The sequence below is a fragment of the Helicoverpa armigera genome, chromosome 24 (assembly GCF_030705265.1).
Source record: "Helicoverpa armigera isolate CAAS_96S chromosome 24, ASM3070526v1, whole genome shotgun sequence".
Lineage (NCBI taxonomy): Eukaryota > Metazoa > Arthropoda > Insecta > Lepidoptera > Noctuidae > Helicoverpa > Helicoverpa armigera.
The window spans coordinates 7,023,942-7,043,477 of record NC_087143.1 but is presented as its reverse complement, the minus strand read 5'-3'; the positions used below and the strand labels follow the sequence as shown (position 1 = coordinate 7,043,477).

Here is a 19,536-nt window from a genome sequence, read left to right as displayed (position 1 = left end):
TTTTTGTGGTCATAGTTGCACCCTGAGATTATTTATAACTGGATTAGTTTTTGCCCAAATGGTAGTGGTAAAGCATCTTCCTCTCAAATAAGTGTGAGTTCGGGCTTGTATTATCTTGGACGAAAAAAGTAATCGTGATGGAAAACGTCTTGACGTCTTCCAGTTAACTTTAAAGTCTGAAATAAACAGTCGGTATTGCCCAAGCATAGTTATTAACACTGTCCTTCATTGCACTAGGAAAATAAAAAAAGAGAAACTGAAGTTTAAAGAACATTTGTTTTGGGTTATACAAATAACACATCTCATCTTAAAGGACCAATCTACTTCAGTGTCATCTTACCTAGGATCCGTGTTACTAGACACGACGATGCCGTCTCTCTCCCACACGAACTGAGGAGGTCGATCTCCGGTTGCTGCACATTGCATGCTTATCTGAAAAGTATAAAATAATTCTAAATTAATTCATGAAAATGTTCTGGCTTTTTGAAATTATGAACTTGTGAAAGTAGGGTAGTAGTATCTTCCATAAGCGGTTCCCTACTTTACTAATGCGCTATCTAAAACTGAGAGCATTTTTCAAATCAGTGCAGTAGTTACTAAAATCAAATCAAAACCAAATCATTTACCAAATTATACCTCGAATGAGTAAGAAAGATTTGATGAAGTTATTTTTGCGTTTTCACAAACGAGGTGGTCAGAAAATCTGTCTAAAGTCGCGCTGAACGCAGGCCATTTCGAACCAGTCTTTTTATAAAATCAATAGGCAAGGTATCTTAAGCAGCGGAAGACTGAAAAGCTGATGATGATGATATTTTTTTTTACCAAATAAAATATAACAGCATACTCTATTCTATTCTTGGTTAATGGCAAAACAGAATACTCACATCACCACCCGGAGTGACAGTTCTTTCAGTAAAATGTTGTGTGATGACAACCCGCATGTCTGCTAGTCTTTTTCTTCTATCCAGACCTGAAATAGACAGAGAATATAAATATTAAAAATTGCCTCTTAAATTGACTGAAACGTGTTGTATCTACATCAGGAACTCGTTGGACATAATAAACATAAAACATTATCTTATTAACTGTCCTTTTCATAAGATTTTTTATTAAGGAAATAGCTATTTTGAGAAGTAGTAAAATAAAGTTATCTATAAAGACATTGGAATTAAGAAGCTCAGCTTAAAAAATGTGTACCAAATTTAAAAGTTTTTAAGCTATTGCATAGCTTCTATCGCAGGCCTTGAGCGCGGGGACCAAATCCAGAAATTCCGTAACGAAAAAACCTCACGCTCCCCACTCCGACGGGCACGGAGGTGTGGCTTGAAGGCCGTGCATCGTCTAACGTCGTGTCAGTTCGGCAGTCTTCGACACGGCGCTGTGTGTCGTGCGATTAGACGTATTGTACGACTTTACGGAACTCGCCCGAATCGAGACGAGCTGCTCCGAAATCGGACGAATACATAATCAGCTGTTTGTGAGAAAGTATATAGGTGTATAAGTATTTATGCAATAGCTTTACCGCGGCAGTCCCCGAGTACCACACGTATTTTTTTTTTAATTTTCAAAAATATAATCCCATTTTCAGTACATTATTGTCGGTACATTATATCCATAAAATTCAGTGCAAAGTCATAAGATCACAAACTTCATAAAGCTATGTATATTAACATCACAAACTCTCTAATTTTCATAAATTGGCACTAGTTTGCTCGTTGCTAGGCAACAGTTACGTCATCAATATGGCACTGATATACACGATGGGCGTAAAACGTTGATTAGATGCTCTCGTCTAGCTAGTGAGTACACTGTAGGATAGAAATATTGAGGCAGTTATAATGGTGCAATTAAATTAAAGTACAAAAATAAAAGTTTATTTTTGAAATATATAGATTTAATTTGTAATAGGTATGTATTTGTATAAATGGGAATTAAAAATATATTTAAAAACTTTAAAATCAAGTAAATATCAAACAAAAAGTGCAAATAATATATTTTTTGTTTGGTAACGTTAGTTTCCAATTTGAATCGTTAACTTCAAATCAACTTAAGAAAAGTAGTTAACTTTCATAAATTGGTACTAGTTGAGTGGTTGCTAGGCAACAGTTACGTCATCAATATGGCACTGATATACACGATGGGCGTAAAACGTTGATTAGATGCTCTCGTCTAGCTAGTGAGTACACTGCGGGACAGACATATTGGGACAGTTATAATGGAGCAATTTAATAGATCAAAGCCATATTAAAATTAAAATTCAGCTTCGGATGAAGGTGAGGGATTTTATTTATTTATTTATTCATCTATTCAAACTATAAAAAAATACACGATTTCATGAGGATCTATATTTTTATTTTGAATAATAAGCAATTGCTTTACCAACGATACATTAAATAGGAAGAAAAAAAGTATTAAGTTTTTTTATTTGAATCTGTAAATATTATTTTCAGGCTATTTTGAATTTCATCAATAAACGAAGTTTCAAAATTCATTAAAATAAACCATAAAGTTCTATGACAAAATTTTATCTTCACCGTCGACCCAATAATTTGCACCTCAAGTGTAACTAAATATAGTTTCCGGGATCATTAATTGGCAGCAAATGTGTCTTCGACTAATCAGTCTGAGCTTATTGCCTACAGCTAGAAACGAGGGTAGATTTAGATTTAGTATTTACCTGTCTATCCTAGGTATAGAAGATAGTTTAACTATTATTTTCAACTGGCTTCTACCATCGGTTTCACCGTTTTCTGTTGGAACTAATATCTGCATTTGGATAGAATGTAGCTTATATTTTATTCTCATGTTTATGCTACATATTTGCCGAATTTTATTAAAATCTGATCTGCAGTTTGTGTGTGGAGTGTTTGCATATGTGTTTGTACGTTCCCTAGCATTTTAACCGTCTTTCCAAAAAAGAGTGAGGGTGTTAATTCGCATGTACGTATTTTTTATTTGAATTTTGTATATACGGGAAGTAGTTCCCTCAGGACATGGATGGAACCGCGGTAAACACATAGTATTATCATAAAACAAATAAAAGAATAAACATTGAAATTGTCCATGGTAGTAATAAAAGTTGTCATACAGCAGGATTTCCTGTCACTGACCTAGTAAACTCTATTCATGAACGAGAAATGAAATGTTTTCATTTTCCATTTTATTTTTTATTTTCAATTCATTTCCATTTTAGTAATTAGAATTGCAACTTCGAGGATTCTGGTTTTCAACTATATTTCTGTGAAATATTAATATAAAATTGTATAGTATGAAAAGATTTCCGGTAGTTTCGAAAAATATTGTTTTTATATTTTTTAAGGGCTCTTTCCTTATCAGTATTATCTGACCTCCTCTACCCAGTTTCCTGGCCAACCCCATACTCCTTGGTACTAACATACTGGTCGTCAGACTTTCTGCGACTGCCAAATACGAGTATATTCAAATGACAGCCGGGACCTACTAATTTGATTTATCGTTCCTTCCAAAACTCAGAAGAACTCATCACCCATCTATGCATCGACCGCGCCACGCGTTGCTTAACCTTATGAACGATCGACCGCGGCTTTGACTTAGCCACAAGCAATGACAGCGACTCAATTATTAACTGACTACGTCAATTAGTTATTACCGTACACGGAGTAGGGAAAGAGTGGAGATGCTTTAATGCTGGTAGGTAAGGCGCCTTCTTCTAGGTCAAATTCGTACGGCGGGCGAAACCAAAACGATCAGTTACGAGTGAACTAACGAGACGTTAGGGTTCTTTAAGACATCTGTCAACGATTTTTGGAATTACAAAAAATTCAATGGTCGGGTCCAAAGAAGGCGTATAAGGGCGAAGACAGTAACGTTCCTCGTTCCTCGCTCCCCCACATTTTGGTGCGCTACTTTCTTAAGCGATTTACCGCTATGGCAAGGTTTTTCTTATGGGAAATCATCAAATGACTCCTCCCGCTATGGGTTAGCAGCGGTGAGGGAGTATCAGACTCTTCCTACGTAAGCCTTTTATGTACCAGGGCCGCGGTAACTTTTTCGAACAATCCCACAGCCCCGGTCCGTTATGACACCTCCGCTAGTCATTTTGTTCTCCATGTCACTACTACCTACAGCTATCAGGCTGTCTACTCATAAGTGCTTGCAATATGAGATGCCTGAAGCCTTTGACGTGCGAGCACTGTCAATTGATGGCAGTTTAATTGCCTAAATTCATAGTGGTTATACACATAGCGTGTTATAGTAAGTTCAACTCAGTCGTGCGCGCGGCCCTATGTGTGGGTAACCCTTGTACATATACAGTGACTTTGTGTGCGTGACAAGAGGTACAGTCGGGTACAAATACAGTTATTTAGGGGTTGTATATGGCTGTTTAAAGTACAGTTATTACGTAATTTAGTTTATTTATTTATAATGATTCTGTATCGCTACTTGAAAAATCAAATGATGAATTTTCGGATTCGCTACTTTTACCAATGTTAATTATAAATTCTGACTCCATGTCAAAATGTCTATAGTATTCTTCTTTTTTCTTTTGTACATGTCGACAAGTATTACCCAACATCCCTTCATCAATTTGACTTAAACGTTCATTAATGAGTTTCATTATTTCCGTCTTATTTTAGTCGACATTATGCGAAGGAATAAAAATTTTTTAAATTCCCCACACATTTTGTTTCCATTATTATACTAAATTATAGGTCTTTTTACATTCTTAGTCCACACATTTATTTATTGTCCTCGTACCCCGAGCTAGAAAATATGTAAGGAGTATTTAATTCATCTTAGATATTTCACTTCATTTATTTCTTAGATACTGTCAATGTCAATTTGAAAAGCCGTATGAGAAAATAATGATAAACTGAAAAATGTAATAGTAAAAAGCTTTGAATGTTGTTTCATTTTTTTGAAACGCTACCTGACTCCTTAAAACATTTTCTCCGTGAAGAACTAGACATTTTTCGTAAACGACTGTACCCATAACAAAAAGTGATAAGAACACGTCATGCTCGGACGACGTCACTGTCACACGAATGAAAGTTGTATATTTACAAGCCGACGCACACATAGGGCCGCGCGCAAATCTGAGTTGAACTATCTATACTATAATTTTATGGAGGACTTAGGTGGGAAAATGTAAAAGTTACTTTTGTAATTTGTCTTTTAATAGAGCTGTTTTTTCGCGGTATCACCCGCGTCGCGTGGGAACTACTGTCCGTATCGTGATAAAATATAGCTTATGTTACTCGGGAAGAGTGAAGCTTTCAAACAGTGAAATAATTTTTCAAACCGCTTCAGTAGTTGTGAAGGGTTTAGAGTGCAAACAAAAAAAAAAATATCTGTATCATGTAAGTCTAGAGAGTAGCTTTTCCACGCATTTTAAACTACGTCTCGTACGCAATACTTTACGCATTTAACAAAATTCTAGGTCACCCATCCAGAGACTGATCTCACCAAACGTTCCTTAACTTTATCCATTTACCCATGGGGCTGTTACGAGCTCCTACCCCTTAGCTATTTGTTCTTCACTTTGCCACAATTTAAGCTCCTCACTTAGCCAAGATCTTTCCACTTTGATACAATCTCCACTCTCAACATCTACCAACACAAAACTAAAACACGCTTAGACGGAAAAACCGATAAATTTTCCGATACCATATCCTGGTCAGCCATTAGCATTTAGTGACGTCATACTTCAGGTAGATGCGAATCGTTTACGATAATTGAAGTTTGCGGTCTGACGGCTAAGCGGTCATGGAGTAGGGAAATGAGCAGAGATGCCATATGCCATAATGCAGGTAGGTCAAACGCCCTCTTGTGGGTCAAAAATGTACGGTAGATATGACCAGAACTATACTCATATTCATTTCTTTCCACATTTTTTTCAGGAGTTACATTTGGCTTAAAGCTAGAACAATTGAGAACCCTGTTAAAGCATTACTATCAGTTACGAGAGAGCATATAAAAGTGGAGACATTAACGTTCCACGTCCCCCGCACACCCGCGTTTTGGCGCGCTACTTTCTTAGGAGATTTTCCGTTATAGCACCTTTTTTTGTGGAAAATCATCAAAAATCCATCAAATGACCCCTTCCGCTGTGATTTAGCAGCGTAAGGAAATCTCAGATTCTTACTGACTAAAACCCATCATGTTCCTTCTTAGGCCCTTCATTTACCAGGGCCGCGGTAACTCTTTCGAACAATACCGCAGGTGCACCTCTGTAGTCATTTAATTCTCCATGTTGCGGTCTCAGTTAAGCGCTGGCTTATATGCCATGATGCGTCTGTCGGAAATAGACGTGTCGGTTCTAGGAATCGAAAATCCAGGTGTTTGCTATGAATTTTCGATATTTGAATTTTGTAGGGGTCTGGCTGTTTGTGGTTTTATCGATTTTGCTTGTTTAAGGCGTTGTATTAAGGTTTCAAAATAATGCTTGTTTAGATGAGATTTTGAATCAATTTTATGTTCTTCAAAGGTAGGTAAATAGTTATAAGGTTTTTAGTTTAATTATAAAATACTTACACTAATTAGGTTCAGGGTTTGTAAAAACTAAAAATGAAGATTTAAAGTTTTTTGTTGAAGCACACAAAAACTAGATCCTTCACACACTAGGAGATACACGCTGTAGAATTCAGTTATTATAATATATACAAACCAAAACAGCCTCTCACCACCACATATAAAACCTCTTTACCCCCCAAAAAAAGAAAAGGACCTATTCAGCACAAAACTCATTGCACAAACTATACGGAGTTAGGTGGGGTACACACGTTCGTCGCACTCAATTCCGACATTTGAGTCGGCTTGCGGAGATAAATAATGGCAATAAATAATCTGGCTGTGACACCGGCCGTGTGGAGAGGGCTTTACTTCGCGTCACCGATTGTGAGTGGCCGGTTGTTACACCGTATCTGAGATTTTTTTGGTATCGGAATTTTGGAAGATATTATCATCATTGAAAATGTTCATCCAGTTTTCAATGTAATTCAGCGGCAAACAAAAAATGGGTTATTCTAACTATGTTGGGATTGCTTTTCAGTCGGTTTACAAGTAGTGCTCTATACTCTATGCAGCTGAGTATTTTGCATGGAGCATTTACGAATCTGACCTTTTCAAACCAGTTACTCGGTCATCCCGATAACTCTTGGTACGAGTGGTTTCTGACTACACATAGCGACTACCAAAGATTTACAAATGACAGCCATCCAATGATACCCCAATGATACCATCAGTTTGACCAGATTGCCCATCAGAGTTGAGAAGGTCAGAAGCCAGTCTGACAACTAGCCTCATCAATGGGTAACAGTATCAGGTTGCTCAAGTTACTGGGTTGGTTACATGTAAAAAACATGGTCCATGTAAAACCCAGGTAAAACTCTGGTTCGACTAGAAGTCGACCCATACTCAATAGCTGCTTAAACTGGAAACATACCCACATATAGTTGGAAAAAAGCTAGACACATGATTCTATCACCTTGATACACTTCGGTGTAACACACAGCTCAATTTATTGAAACGCCTTTTGTTGTCGGTCGGTAGATGGTCGTTTGTTTTGTTTTACGTATAACCGTAATGATTCATGGGGCTCGCTCCGACGCCCCCATGAGCTGTGTAATTCACTTGGTTTTGTTCGCTATGGTATTAAATAATGATGGGTTTGAAAGGTTTGTGGGTAGCGTTTTAGAATTTTTTGGTTGGTCAATCTTGTGGTATGATTTTGGCTTGTAAAGACATGATTTAGTAATGAGATTCAAGAATCAGATTTTTTCAAACTTTGGAAGAGATGGCGTGATGAACTAGACACCTACCGCCGAGACTGGTGGACTCCATCGACAGTTCGAGAAGTGTGGAAGCGAGATGAGGAAGCCTCTGCCCAGCAGTGGGACATTATAGGCTAGTAATAATAATAATTGGAAAATAACAAATACTTTTTATTATTATTTTGCTTAGATACCTTAACTGATTAAAAAAATAGGATTATATTTTAAAGAGTCTATTCTGATATTGACAAATTCTTTTCTAATTTGTTAAATTCTTAATTTATTTTTTGCATATGAGTTACGTCGTGCGAGGATGCAATGTGGTAGGTAAGTAATAACGTGAAAGATACAATATTATTAGCATAATTTATTACGAGGTTCTAGTTCATATTTTTAATCTGTTCTCATTGTAACAAAAACTCCAAAAATAACTTAAGTTCAAAAATAGCAGCTAAAACAAACACAAAATCACCAAAATCGCAGTAACAAAAATCCCACCCAATATTTCCAGTTGAGCGATAAATAAATAAAAATGCTCCTGATCCGCTCTGATGAATATCCAATTTTCTTGGCGTATCCATTGAATCTCTTACCCATCATGTAAATATAGGCATATGTCAGATGTAATATGAGGATTGAAACTGTACGTGTTTTTTCTTTGCGTTTGACAAAAGGACTTGTGGGGCCATGAAAAGGGTGGTTTTATTTGGCTGAAGAGTTTGTTTGTTTTATTGAACGCGTTAATGTTCTATTAGGCACCTGTTCTGAATAGAAAAAAATCTTTGTGTGTGTTAGTCAGTGTCAGATAAACCATCATTTGAGGAAGATGTTTTATTTGCACTTACTTAAGTGCACTGGCGGAAGTTGGTTCAAAAATAAAATGTTTTTTTTTTTTTTTGGAATTTTTATTAACAAAAAAAAAGTTGAATAGAGTCTCCGAGGAGTAAAAAAAAATACGTTAAAAATGATAAGCCATCAAGGCTCATATTTACATTTGAGAAATAGTCCTTTATTTTAAAAAAAGTGGTAAAAAAATGATAACTACTATTTGACCCTCGAACTATTCCAGAATCCACTTCCAGCCATCCTATACTTAGATATACACTCTTTTGCAAAAAAAACGGGCACCTATGCGAAATCTTAGTTTTAAGGACTTTACGTGTATTTCAAAGGGTTTTAATGACTGTAGTGTGTTTCTAACATCAAAAGAGTTAGTCGAGCATGCGTGAGAGTGTATTCTAAATTTGAATTTTGTACAATTGCTAAGAAAGTGGTTAAACCTTGTTTTAGACTAATTGCTGGCAGAAAGTTCGTCGGTGTTTTGAAAAGTTTTTGAAGTGATTTTCAGGAAAATGATAATGCAGTTTTAATTAATGATTAATGTACTTTTTGTTAGATCAAAACATTTTTGAAAAACTATGCGTATTTGACAAAATTTTCACCTGCTCTAAATGGGCTATACTGATGATTGATGGCAATGTTAAGAGTTTCGGTATTTTAGTGTAAAGCGTTCTATTGTTTGGATATTGTACCCACGTGTTTTAAAATATCGCTTTTACATAAATAAACACAATTTAGAAGAGTATCAGTACTTTGAGCTACGACAAAACCAATTTAAAGTAAGCAGTGCCCATCACAACTCGTCTCCTATCGGACTTTGACATTTTTAAAAGTCTTGAAATTCTACAAAATACAGAAAATAGCGCATAGACTGTGAGCACGAGGTCTTAAGGTCTCGTAATTACTGATTTTTAAACAACCTGGTCTCTTGGGAAACTCCGTAGACCTCTGAAGATCTATGAGTCTGAGCGTTCAAATAGCGTGTTTTCATCCCACGGACATTTTATTAAATAAACTTGCCTACACCGAGATCTTCAGGCATCTGCAGCACTTTCCTGCTTAAATCATAACAATAATTGGCTATCTGCTAATTTCTTAAGAATCATACGTTTGGCCAATAATTTTGAATTCTTGACTCCCTTTCAGCTAAATCGACGTTTAGTAACCCGATACCTATGGAGTTATCGAGAGCTTCAACGAGGCAATAATTTGACTTTTCAGATAGCTTTAACCCTCCTCATCATTTTTCATGTGGTTAATTTTAACATTTATCCCAAAATTTGGTATTTTTTAAGTGTCAAAGTCCGATAGGAGACGGGTTGTGATCGGCACTGCTTACTTTAAATTGGTTTTGTCGCAGCCAAAGGTCCTGATACTCTTCTTAATAGTGTTTATTTATGAAAAAGCGATATTTTAAAACACGTGGGTACAATATCTAAACAATAGAACGCTTTATACTGAAATACCGAAACTCTTAACATTGCCATCAATCATCAGTATAGTCCATTTAGAGCAGGTGAAAATTTTGTCAAATACGCATAGTTTTTCAAAAATGTTTTGATCTAACAAAAAGTACATTAATCATTAATTAAAACTGCATTATCATTTTCCTGAAAATCACTTCAAAAACTTTTCAAAACACCGACGAACTTTCTGCCAGCAATTAGTCTAAAACAAGGTTTAACCAATTTCTTAGCAATTGTACAAAATTCAAATTTAGAATACACTCTCACGCATGCTCGACTAACTCTTTTGATGTTAGAAACATACTACAGTCATTAAAACCCTTTGAAATACACGTAAAGTCCTTAAAACTAAGATTTCGCATAGGTGCCCGTTTTTTTTGCAAAAGAGTTTATATAAATCTCCAGTTTTTTGTATTATTTAGTGGCCTCACAGGAATGTCAAAGCTCATAGGTTCTCAACCGATTGCACACGACGTACAGGCGGACGCATAAATATGAGAATATTGTGTTTGCAAGCTAAGTTCAAATAAAAAAAAACCCTATACAAGTCAGTTCATCTCTATAAGAGTTGCTAATACGACAGACAAAAGGACAGACACAAATAGCAATCTCAGTTACAACAAACTAGCGGTTTTCCAGCGGTTTATCCAGAGTTCCGTGGGAACCAATACTCATACCCGGATAAAATAAGGCCCATGCTACTCGAAGATAATGCACCTTCCCAAGAGTGATAGATATCTTCCACAATCTACTTCATAGATTCTAAGTATCTTATACTCCAGATAACTCCAGTTTTTTTCATTATTTAGTGGCCGCACAGAAATGTCAAAGCTCATAGGTTCTCAACCGATTGCACACGACGTACAGGCGGACGCATAAATATGAGAATATTGTGTTTGCAAGCTATACAGGATGTTCGGAATATACTGCGATATGAATCACCCCGATATATGGGGGATTACTATTTTTTGTACTCGAGTGTATGTAGAGAGTATGGTTTTAGCATTGTTTGTTTGAAATACTTCGTTTTGGTTGCGACTCCGTCTGCGTACTTAAAATAATCAGATTATAATACTCCAATAAATAAATAAAAAAACGGATTAAAAAATAGCCTATATCCGTTAGAAGAAATAACTCTGTGTCCATTAAAATCGGTTCAGCCGTTATCATGAAAGTGTAACTAACAAAAAAACTCACTTACATAATAGAATTAATCCATTAAAGTATAGATGTACATATTGTACATTATTATAAGCTTAAAAGCTACATCCACCACTCCTTAAATCTTTAATTAATGAGAACTTTTTTCTTTATTAATTACTATCAAAGAAAAAAATATAGGCCTAAATACGAATATAAAAACTACAGCCTTATCCGATACAGGTATTCAGATTTTTTTATCCAGTATAAGTTGACCTCTCACTAAGTTCCAGCTATATACAAACAGGGTTCAACATAAGTTGGTCCGTCAGAGTCCATATTTTCAGCGTTTTGACAATTCACTGAGCTGAAATAATGAATATTGAGTTCCCTGATACTATCTGAAAAAATGGAGTGTATACTTTAAATAAATGGGTTATTTATATAAATATTTAAAAGAGGGCTTTATCTGGAACTTGATTTTGTTTTCACTATCACGTGCATTATTGTTGTTATAAAACTCCAAAATTTATTTGACATGATTTTTTAATATTTTCACAAAAAAATAGTATAGGACGAATACATATTAGGTATATCAATATATGACTAGGTTGATTTAACTTTGTGGTATAATGCATGTACTTCATGTGTATCATTTGTTAGAGTTCATTTCTGAATAAATAAATTACACATTTTGTTAATAAAATATGTGCCACCTTTTATATTCCTGTCGGTGCAGTTACATCAAACGAAAGAAAATATTAAGTCCTCAGAGACATCAAGAAACAATATGCTTTATCTAGCTCTAGGTGTTTCGTTTGGTCTAAACGCTTCCTTGTACGAAAATTATCAGACTATTGAAAAGCGGCGCTTCGTGAAATTTCAATGTCTAGTGCGTTTTCTAATTATGTAAACACCCGATACATATTCTTCCCTTAAATAAAAAATCCCTTTTGTATATCCGTGTTGCCTAAAAGGGGTATTTGCAAAACCCCGTGAATTATAAAGGTCGATTAACACATAATCGGTCATGCTCAGCTCGCACGGACGCGGGATTTGTATCTGAATAGATTACGTTTTCTGAATACTAAAGAGTTTTCCTTCTATTTAAATAATCGGTATTTTTTTGTACCTATATAGGAACTTGATCACAAGTGGTATGTGTCAGATTAACTTTGTATAGAACTATAAAATAATGCAGCTTACAAAAATAATGGAATAAGTAAATATTTGTTTAATAAGTAATATTTATTGAATAAGTAAATACCAACAATTTATGATATTTTAATTCATAATTTATTATGATGATTATTGAATAACTTTTTTACATTTTTTTTTTCAGAGTAAAGGAAAAATAATTTTTACACGAAAGTCTAATGTCTAATAAGGCAGAAAAAAAATCTTAAGTAACAGTATACCCAGAAAATGCCATCACACAAAGAAAATTTCGAAAATAACCCATTTCATATACTGAAAGCTGAAAGGACGAAATTACAGCGACCCCCGCTAGTCACCGCAAGAGGGCGCTGGCGCTCGCCTGAATAATTCATAATTCCTCGCATCTTCGGCTTTATGCAAGCCTAAGTGCAACACTGCCTTAAAAGTGGTAGGGTAAGTCGGAATTTTTGTATTTTGAACTTGGGGTAAGTTGGTTTGAGAAGAATGTGGGTGATATGCAGAGAGGATATGGAAAAATATTTTCTGTTACTATGTTAGCGGTTCTCCTTCTGACCTCTTCCAGTAGGAGCTACTCCAGGCATCTGGATAGAAATAGCTTCCTCGATGATGCCATCTAACACTGAAATACCTAATTTTGCAAATCACTTAGTAGCTTCCTTGATAAATAGGCTATCTTACACTGAAATAATTTTGCAAATCGCTTCAGTAGTTCCTGAGTTTAGCGTGGTTAAACTATCTTTGCAGCTTTACATTATGAAGTGTTTAGGTAAATCCTTGGACTGGCAATGGGAAATTCAAAATGAAATGCTTTTTGGACACCTCATATCGAAAGTAAAACTTACATAAACATAAAAAAAAACATTTATATTTGAATTTCTCGCTACCAGCTGAAGAATGCATCTTTATGTTATGTGATATCTTCAGACATTTTCATACGGGTGAATGAATGAATCTTTAGTAAATTCTCATTAAAAACACCAACCCCAAATCAGGGACAGAAAAACAAAAAAAAACTACTACACTATATTGCAAAAAAAAAGAGGCCACATATAAAATCCAATAGATTTTATTAAATTCTGGGTTATAGAATTCCCAGTTCGCGTGGCACGGATATGAACTGAGGGCTTCTGGTTCAATGGAGCGAGAACTCCTGGCTGTATCGACTCGTTTTTTTTTCCTTCATGTTTATCAAATATTATGTTTTTTTTTTCACGTGATTTTTCAACGTGACATGATTTTAATAAGGGAAGAAGGATGTTTGTTATTTTTTTTCATGGGCTGTTTGGCATTTGCAGTTGCAATTTTTAATTATTTTTTAGAACTAATTGCCAAAATGGAATGATAGTTAATCGAAGAATGTATTATGCGCTTTACAATATAAAACTGATAAATTATTTTTAGATCTAGGTACAATGTATAAAGCTCCCTAAAACGAGTTGGGCATTTTGGTAGTATATAAATACGAATGTTCACTTTAAGGTATTCAACTTAAAGAAAGTCAAGGATGGTTTTTCAAACAAAGTCACAACGTTTGACTTGATTGCCAAATAATTTAGTGGTATAAGGAAAAACCTCCTTTTTAACTATGCCTGTCTGATTTCCATATCCAGTAATACTAACATATTATGGCTAATTGCACAGCTTAGTCAGTGGTTCTATAGTTGGTATTTTTGACGCACCAACTCACTACCACACTGACGTCACAAATGACATCGGGCAGCACCAAAGCGGTATGTTTCCGAAGCACATGTTACCACAGCTTGCTTCTACGTTCAGTACCGAGTTACCTACCATAGAGAACAAAATGACTAGCGGAGATGTCATAAGTCAAAAGCTCCTAAGAAGTGTTCGGGGGACGAGAAACGTTACTAGCTCGGCCTTCTGTATTTTGAAGTATGTCTTTTCATCAGCAATATCACTTATTTTACTTATTACCAACGTTTAAGGTTGGTAAATTCCAATGACCGTCAGTATAGACCCAGTTGACGAGTTCTGGCTTACCTCGAGGCGACTGATCCCCATTTTTTTTAAAGCCAAATCTTCAATCAATCATATCCAATCTTTGACATATATGTCTCTAGGAACCCAATCGTTTTGTTAGTTCAATACTAAGTGATTGGTCTAGCCACGCTTATCGTACGTTACGTTGACCTACAAGAAGGCGCCTGACCTACTAAACTTATGGCATCTCTGCTCTTCCATCCTCCGTGGAGCCGTACTACGTTCAGTACCGACCGTGGTTAAGACGGGTTGCGGTTTATGGTATAATGAACACATTTTCTGTGTTTGTGTGTGTATGTATGTTTGTTTGTGTTGTGTTGTGTATTGTTGAGGTATGGGATATGTGGGGTGTTTAATTATGGGATTAAAATTCATATTTTTTCATCAGGCAGTGTAAGTTGCCTTGAGAGATACTTGAAAAAAAAAGTGCGGATTAAAGTAGGAAAATAACAGTATTTTGCATCCATTATCTATGTGTATGTGTGCTTTTTATAACGATAGTACCCACATATTCCATTTCACATTATTAAAAAAAACTTGGAATAATTTTATATTATTTTCTCATACCTCCCAAAAACTGGAGACGATAAAACAACATTATAAGTAAAAGGAAAAAAACATAGTTATTACGACCCTACGTTATTTTCCGAATCACCGCCTCTTATATCTGGCTTGTCCGTTTGTCCGTCGAACACATGGAGAACAAAATAACTAGCGGAGGTGCCATAACGGAAAATCTCCTAAGAAAGTAGCGCGCCAATATGTGGGCAACGAGGAACGTTACTGTTTTATTTAGTTACTGGACCTCCAACAAAGAGTATACACAATACAATCTTAAAACCAAGAAATAGTAATCTAGCATAATTATGTATTCCTTTAATTACAGGAGGACACATCATGTATACAATTATTATTATAACTAAGTACATACGTACAAATACTTTCATTAACCAATATGCATAAAACAGTACAAAAATATTACATTATAACTAAGTACAACTATAATGTAAACTTTATTTACATTTAATCAGATTTGTTTTTCGTCTTAATACGCCTTTTTTGGACCCGATTTTTTTTTTGTAATACCAAAAATAGTTGACTGATGTCTCAAATAATGCGAGCGCTTCGTTATTTCACTCGTAAGTGATCATTTTAATCATGCCCACCTTACACATTTGACCTACAAGAAGGCGCCTGACCTACCTGCATTATGGTATCTCCACTACTTTTCCTTATTCCGTGGCCCGACACGTTCCGACCGGCTTGTAAATTGGATATCACTTCCTGACTACTAGACCACAGGCGCATTTTTGTAATACCAACAACCGTTGACAGATGTCCCAAAGAACGCGAACGCCTCTTTAGTTCACTCGTAACTGATAGTTTTTGTCCTGCTCACTGTACGAATTTGACCTACAAGAAGGCGCCTGACCTACTTGTATTATGGTATCTCCACTACTTTTCCTTATTCCGTGGCCCGACACGATCCGACCGGCTTGTAAATTGGATATCACTTCCTGACTACTAGACCACAGGCGCATTTTTGTAATAATAAAAATCGTTGATAGATATTCCGAAGACCGCGAACTCCTCGTTAGTTTATACTCGTAATTATCCTTTTTTCCATGCCAACCTTACGAATTTGACCTATACGAAGGCGCCTGACCTACCTACCTATGGCATCTCCACTCATCATCCTTATTCCATGGTCCGACACGTTCCGACCGGCTTGTAAATTGGATATCACTTCCTGACTACTAGACCGTTTCATAACCGACGTGTGAGCATCAATATACGAATGTCTGTTATTTTCTGATATTGCTTTTCATGATGTCATGTGGAAAATTATTGTTTTTGTAGGTGTTAAGCTTGTTATATTCTTAGGTTCAGAAAAAAAGTATTAAGGGCTCTACGATTTTCCAGTTCCCAGTTCGAGAAATAAAATTTCTTATATACCTGGATATTGATATGAACTGAAAACTTCAAAAGTACATGTTTTAAGGCTGGCTTCCAACCAAATCTAAAATGGGTGTTCTAACTGATCACAACCCAATTATTAATTAGAGTCTTTAAAAAGGTTTTTTTACGAGTTTCCCATTAAAAAAATTACTGATGAAATTTCAGTAAGGTTACAGTAAGCAAAATCATTGCTTAGCCTACCTTGATCAATTCTAGTGCGCCGTTAGACCTCAAGCCCACCTTTATACTCAAATATCAGAGAACATTTGCATCAAAGCTTCATTCAAATCCAACATTAAAACTAAAACACAGCTTTAACCGAGGAGTTTAAACCCAAAAACCAAAAACAAATTCTACTGAAAACGTGCAGTTTTAAAACATACGTAATTTCGTTGGCGAAAACTAGCGAAAGCTCGCTAAAAAGTGATGGACGAAATTCTGCGACTCTCAGTGACCAGAGTCGTGGAATGTAGTACGAAATAATTGGGTGGTATGTATTTTTGCTACAGAAGCTAAGATCATTTAAACAACAGGAACCGCGGTGATAAGAAGAGTACCCGCGCAATGCAGACTATTTAGTCGGCCGACGGTTTCATCGGGCGCTTGAAAAAAAGATGTATGGAAGTGCCCACATAACAAGTATCTAACAACTTCGGGTAACATCGGGCCAACTATTTAGTCTGTGAAAAAGCCAGCACTCTTGCATTGTTGATCACATTGTTACGCTTACGAACTACATAATTGACAAACACAAGCACACAACTTGCTCATGCAAACCCGTGTAACCTGTGCTCTAGCCTTTTTCAGAAGGGGAGGCACGGCAGTGGTGTCTCCCGTTGGATAAATGATCTAAGAACATAACAAACTTGTTTGAGGTTATGTAAGCGAGGCAAGCATCAAGCTTGTTTGAATGTGAATTTTCATTGGATGACCTCTTTGGTTGGTTTGAGCTAATTTTTGAGGTGAGTTGTCATAGTCTAACAAGTTTATTTGTTTACAGAGATATAATTCACGACCGACTGCGCAGGTCATATTATAGTGCACGAGCATTTGCGATCGGGACCGACATTTACGTGCACGGGTGAATCAATCACCGACTTTCAGACTATTTCGGCCCGACCCGGGAATCGAACTCGAGACCTCGAGCACAGCAGCCGCGCTTGCGACCACTAGACCAACGAGGCAGTCAAAGTCCTATCAATAAATAGTAAATACCAATCTAACATAACAGGTACATTGACTGAAGATATTGAAATTTTAAATTGATTAAAATTGACATATTTCACTATTTTTACACAAAACAAAATGTTTTTTTAAATCGGCGAATAAAACCTAACCTAAATCCATTAAATCGTTATAGATAAAACAATAAATTGAACCAATTTTATGACCAATTAAAGCCAAAATCTCCTAACAAGCAAAGAGTAGGCGTGGCGAAATGAAATTCATGAGGTTAGATCCAACCCATATTGTTATCGATGAGAATTCAGGCTGAATAATAATAATAATCTAAACTTTCCTTAAGTGGATTCCTTCTCTTTATGAGAAGAAGCCTAAAAATACAATGGTCATGATGATAATAATCTTCCAATTTTAAAAAAAGTTTGTTATCGTAGTCCCTTGCACGGGCTGCTTTGTGAAAGTTTCTAAAACTCTCAAAGCGATTTCGGCCACAACCGGGAATCGAACCCGAGACCTCGTGCACAGCAGTCCCGACTTTCCACCACTAGACAGTCAAACTCCCCTCTGATATGTATAACTGAAGTGGATTATGTTATGTTGAAATGTAACATATTATAATCATCGCGAGCAAGACAGCTAGATTATAACTTTATCCATGTTGACAACTTACACAAATATACTAGTGTTTCTCCCAGTCTCACCCACTTTCACATCATTATCTAACTTACTAGCCTTTTCCCAACTATGTTGGGGTCGGCTTCCAGTCTAACAGGATGCAATTGAGTACCAGTATTTTACAAGAAGCGACTGCCTATCTGACCTCCTCAACTCAATATCCCTAGGTAACACTGGTTGTTAGACTTACTGGCTTCTGAGTACCCGTAACGCCTGCCGAAGATGTTCAATGACAGCCGGGACCTACAGTTTATCGTGCTCTCCCGACCACCTCTTTCACGCAGTGGGATAAATACGATCCCATGGCAACAGACAGACAGCTATATTGTTTTTCCAGTATTTATTATTTTAGTAAGAAAGTAAGGATTTCTATTGTTATGAAAGAGGAAGTTTCTTTAGAAATAAACAAGAAGTTTGGTTTGCTTTAAGTATTATTTTCTGTTTTCTTCGTGTTTATAAGTAGTGAAATAAAATAAAGATAAAATATAAAAACACTAGGCACGTCCGCGTTATATTTTCTCGATTTATTGTTCTTACTGTTTTATTGAACAGTAAAACATTAAATACCTTTTCTTATCACTTTTCAGCTATTTCTCTTTATTTTATATCATGTTCTTCAGACATAATACTTTAATACTATATGTTTTTTTTGTGTAACATATGGTTATGTATTTTGTTATTTAAAAAGATAAGTTGTTTAAGCTTGTATGTTAAGTAGGTATACATATTTACTTGTAAATAAATCATCCATATACTAAAATAACATATTAAAACTTATCTTATAAGTTACTAAGTATAACGCCCTAAAATTGCTTGAAAAATAAACCGACTGTTATTTTTGCAAATTCATTATTTTTCGTACAAATAAATCAATCCATAGTACTAGCCCGTAGAGTTAACTTCTCCACATTCGATTCGATATAATTACATCCAAATTCATGCACCAAACAAAATCAAAAATCCAAGGTTAAAAATCCAAGCAAAACATTACATGTTACAACACACATTACTCAACACACCGGTACACTTAAAGTCATCTTCATTAACTCAGCGAGGTAAAAACTCAGGAGTGTTCCTTTAAAATTGTTTTTACATTATCTCTGCTGTATTTTCCCACCAAATGCGAGCAACGCAAGACGTGCGGTAAAATTGCTCTGACGTTTTCTTGGACCATGGAACGAAATGGAACCGCCATAAGCTCAAAGAGTATGTGACTAAAAGGAAACGGTATGTATGAGCAAAACTGTTTAGGGGAAAAAGTCTGCCAATTTGGGGACAAGGTAATGTAACAAATAGTGATAGATTACTTATGTATTTGAAGTCCAAATTGTGAAACACAAGTA

The 19,536-nt window shown here is 35.8% G+C and overlaps 1 protein-coding gene across 1 annotated transcript in view; it reads right to left on the bottom strand.

Moving 5' to 3' along the window:
* Positions 1–19,536, bottom strand: part of LOC110371176 (cell adhesion molecule Dscam1) — an 82,277-nt gene that overhangs the window by 20,987 nt on the left and 41,754 nt on the right. The window contains exons 3-4 of the mRNA XM_064040999.1: positions 885–970; positions 341–432 (exon numbers count right to left, since the gene is read on the bottom strand). Of these exons, the coding sequence (XP_063897069.1) occupies positions 341–432; positions 885–970 (178 nt within the window). The remainder of the gene's footprint in view (positions 1–340; positions 433–884; positions 971–19,536) is intronic.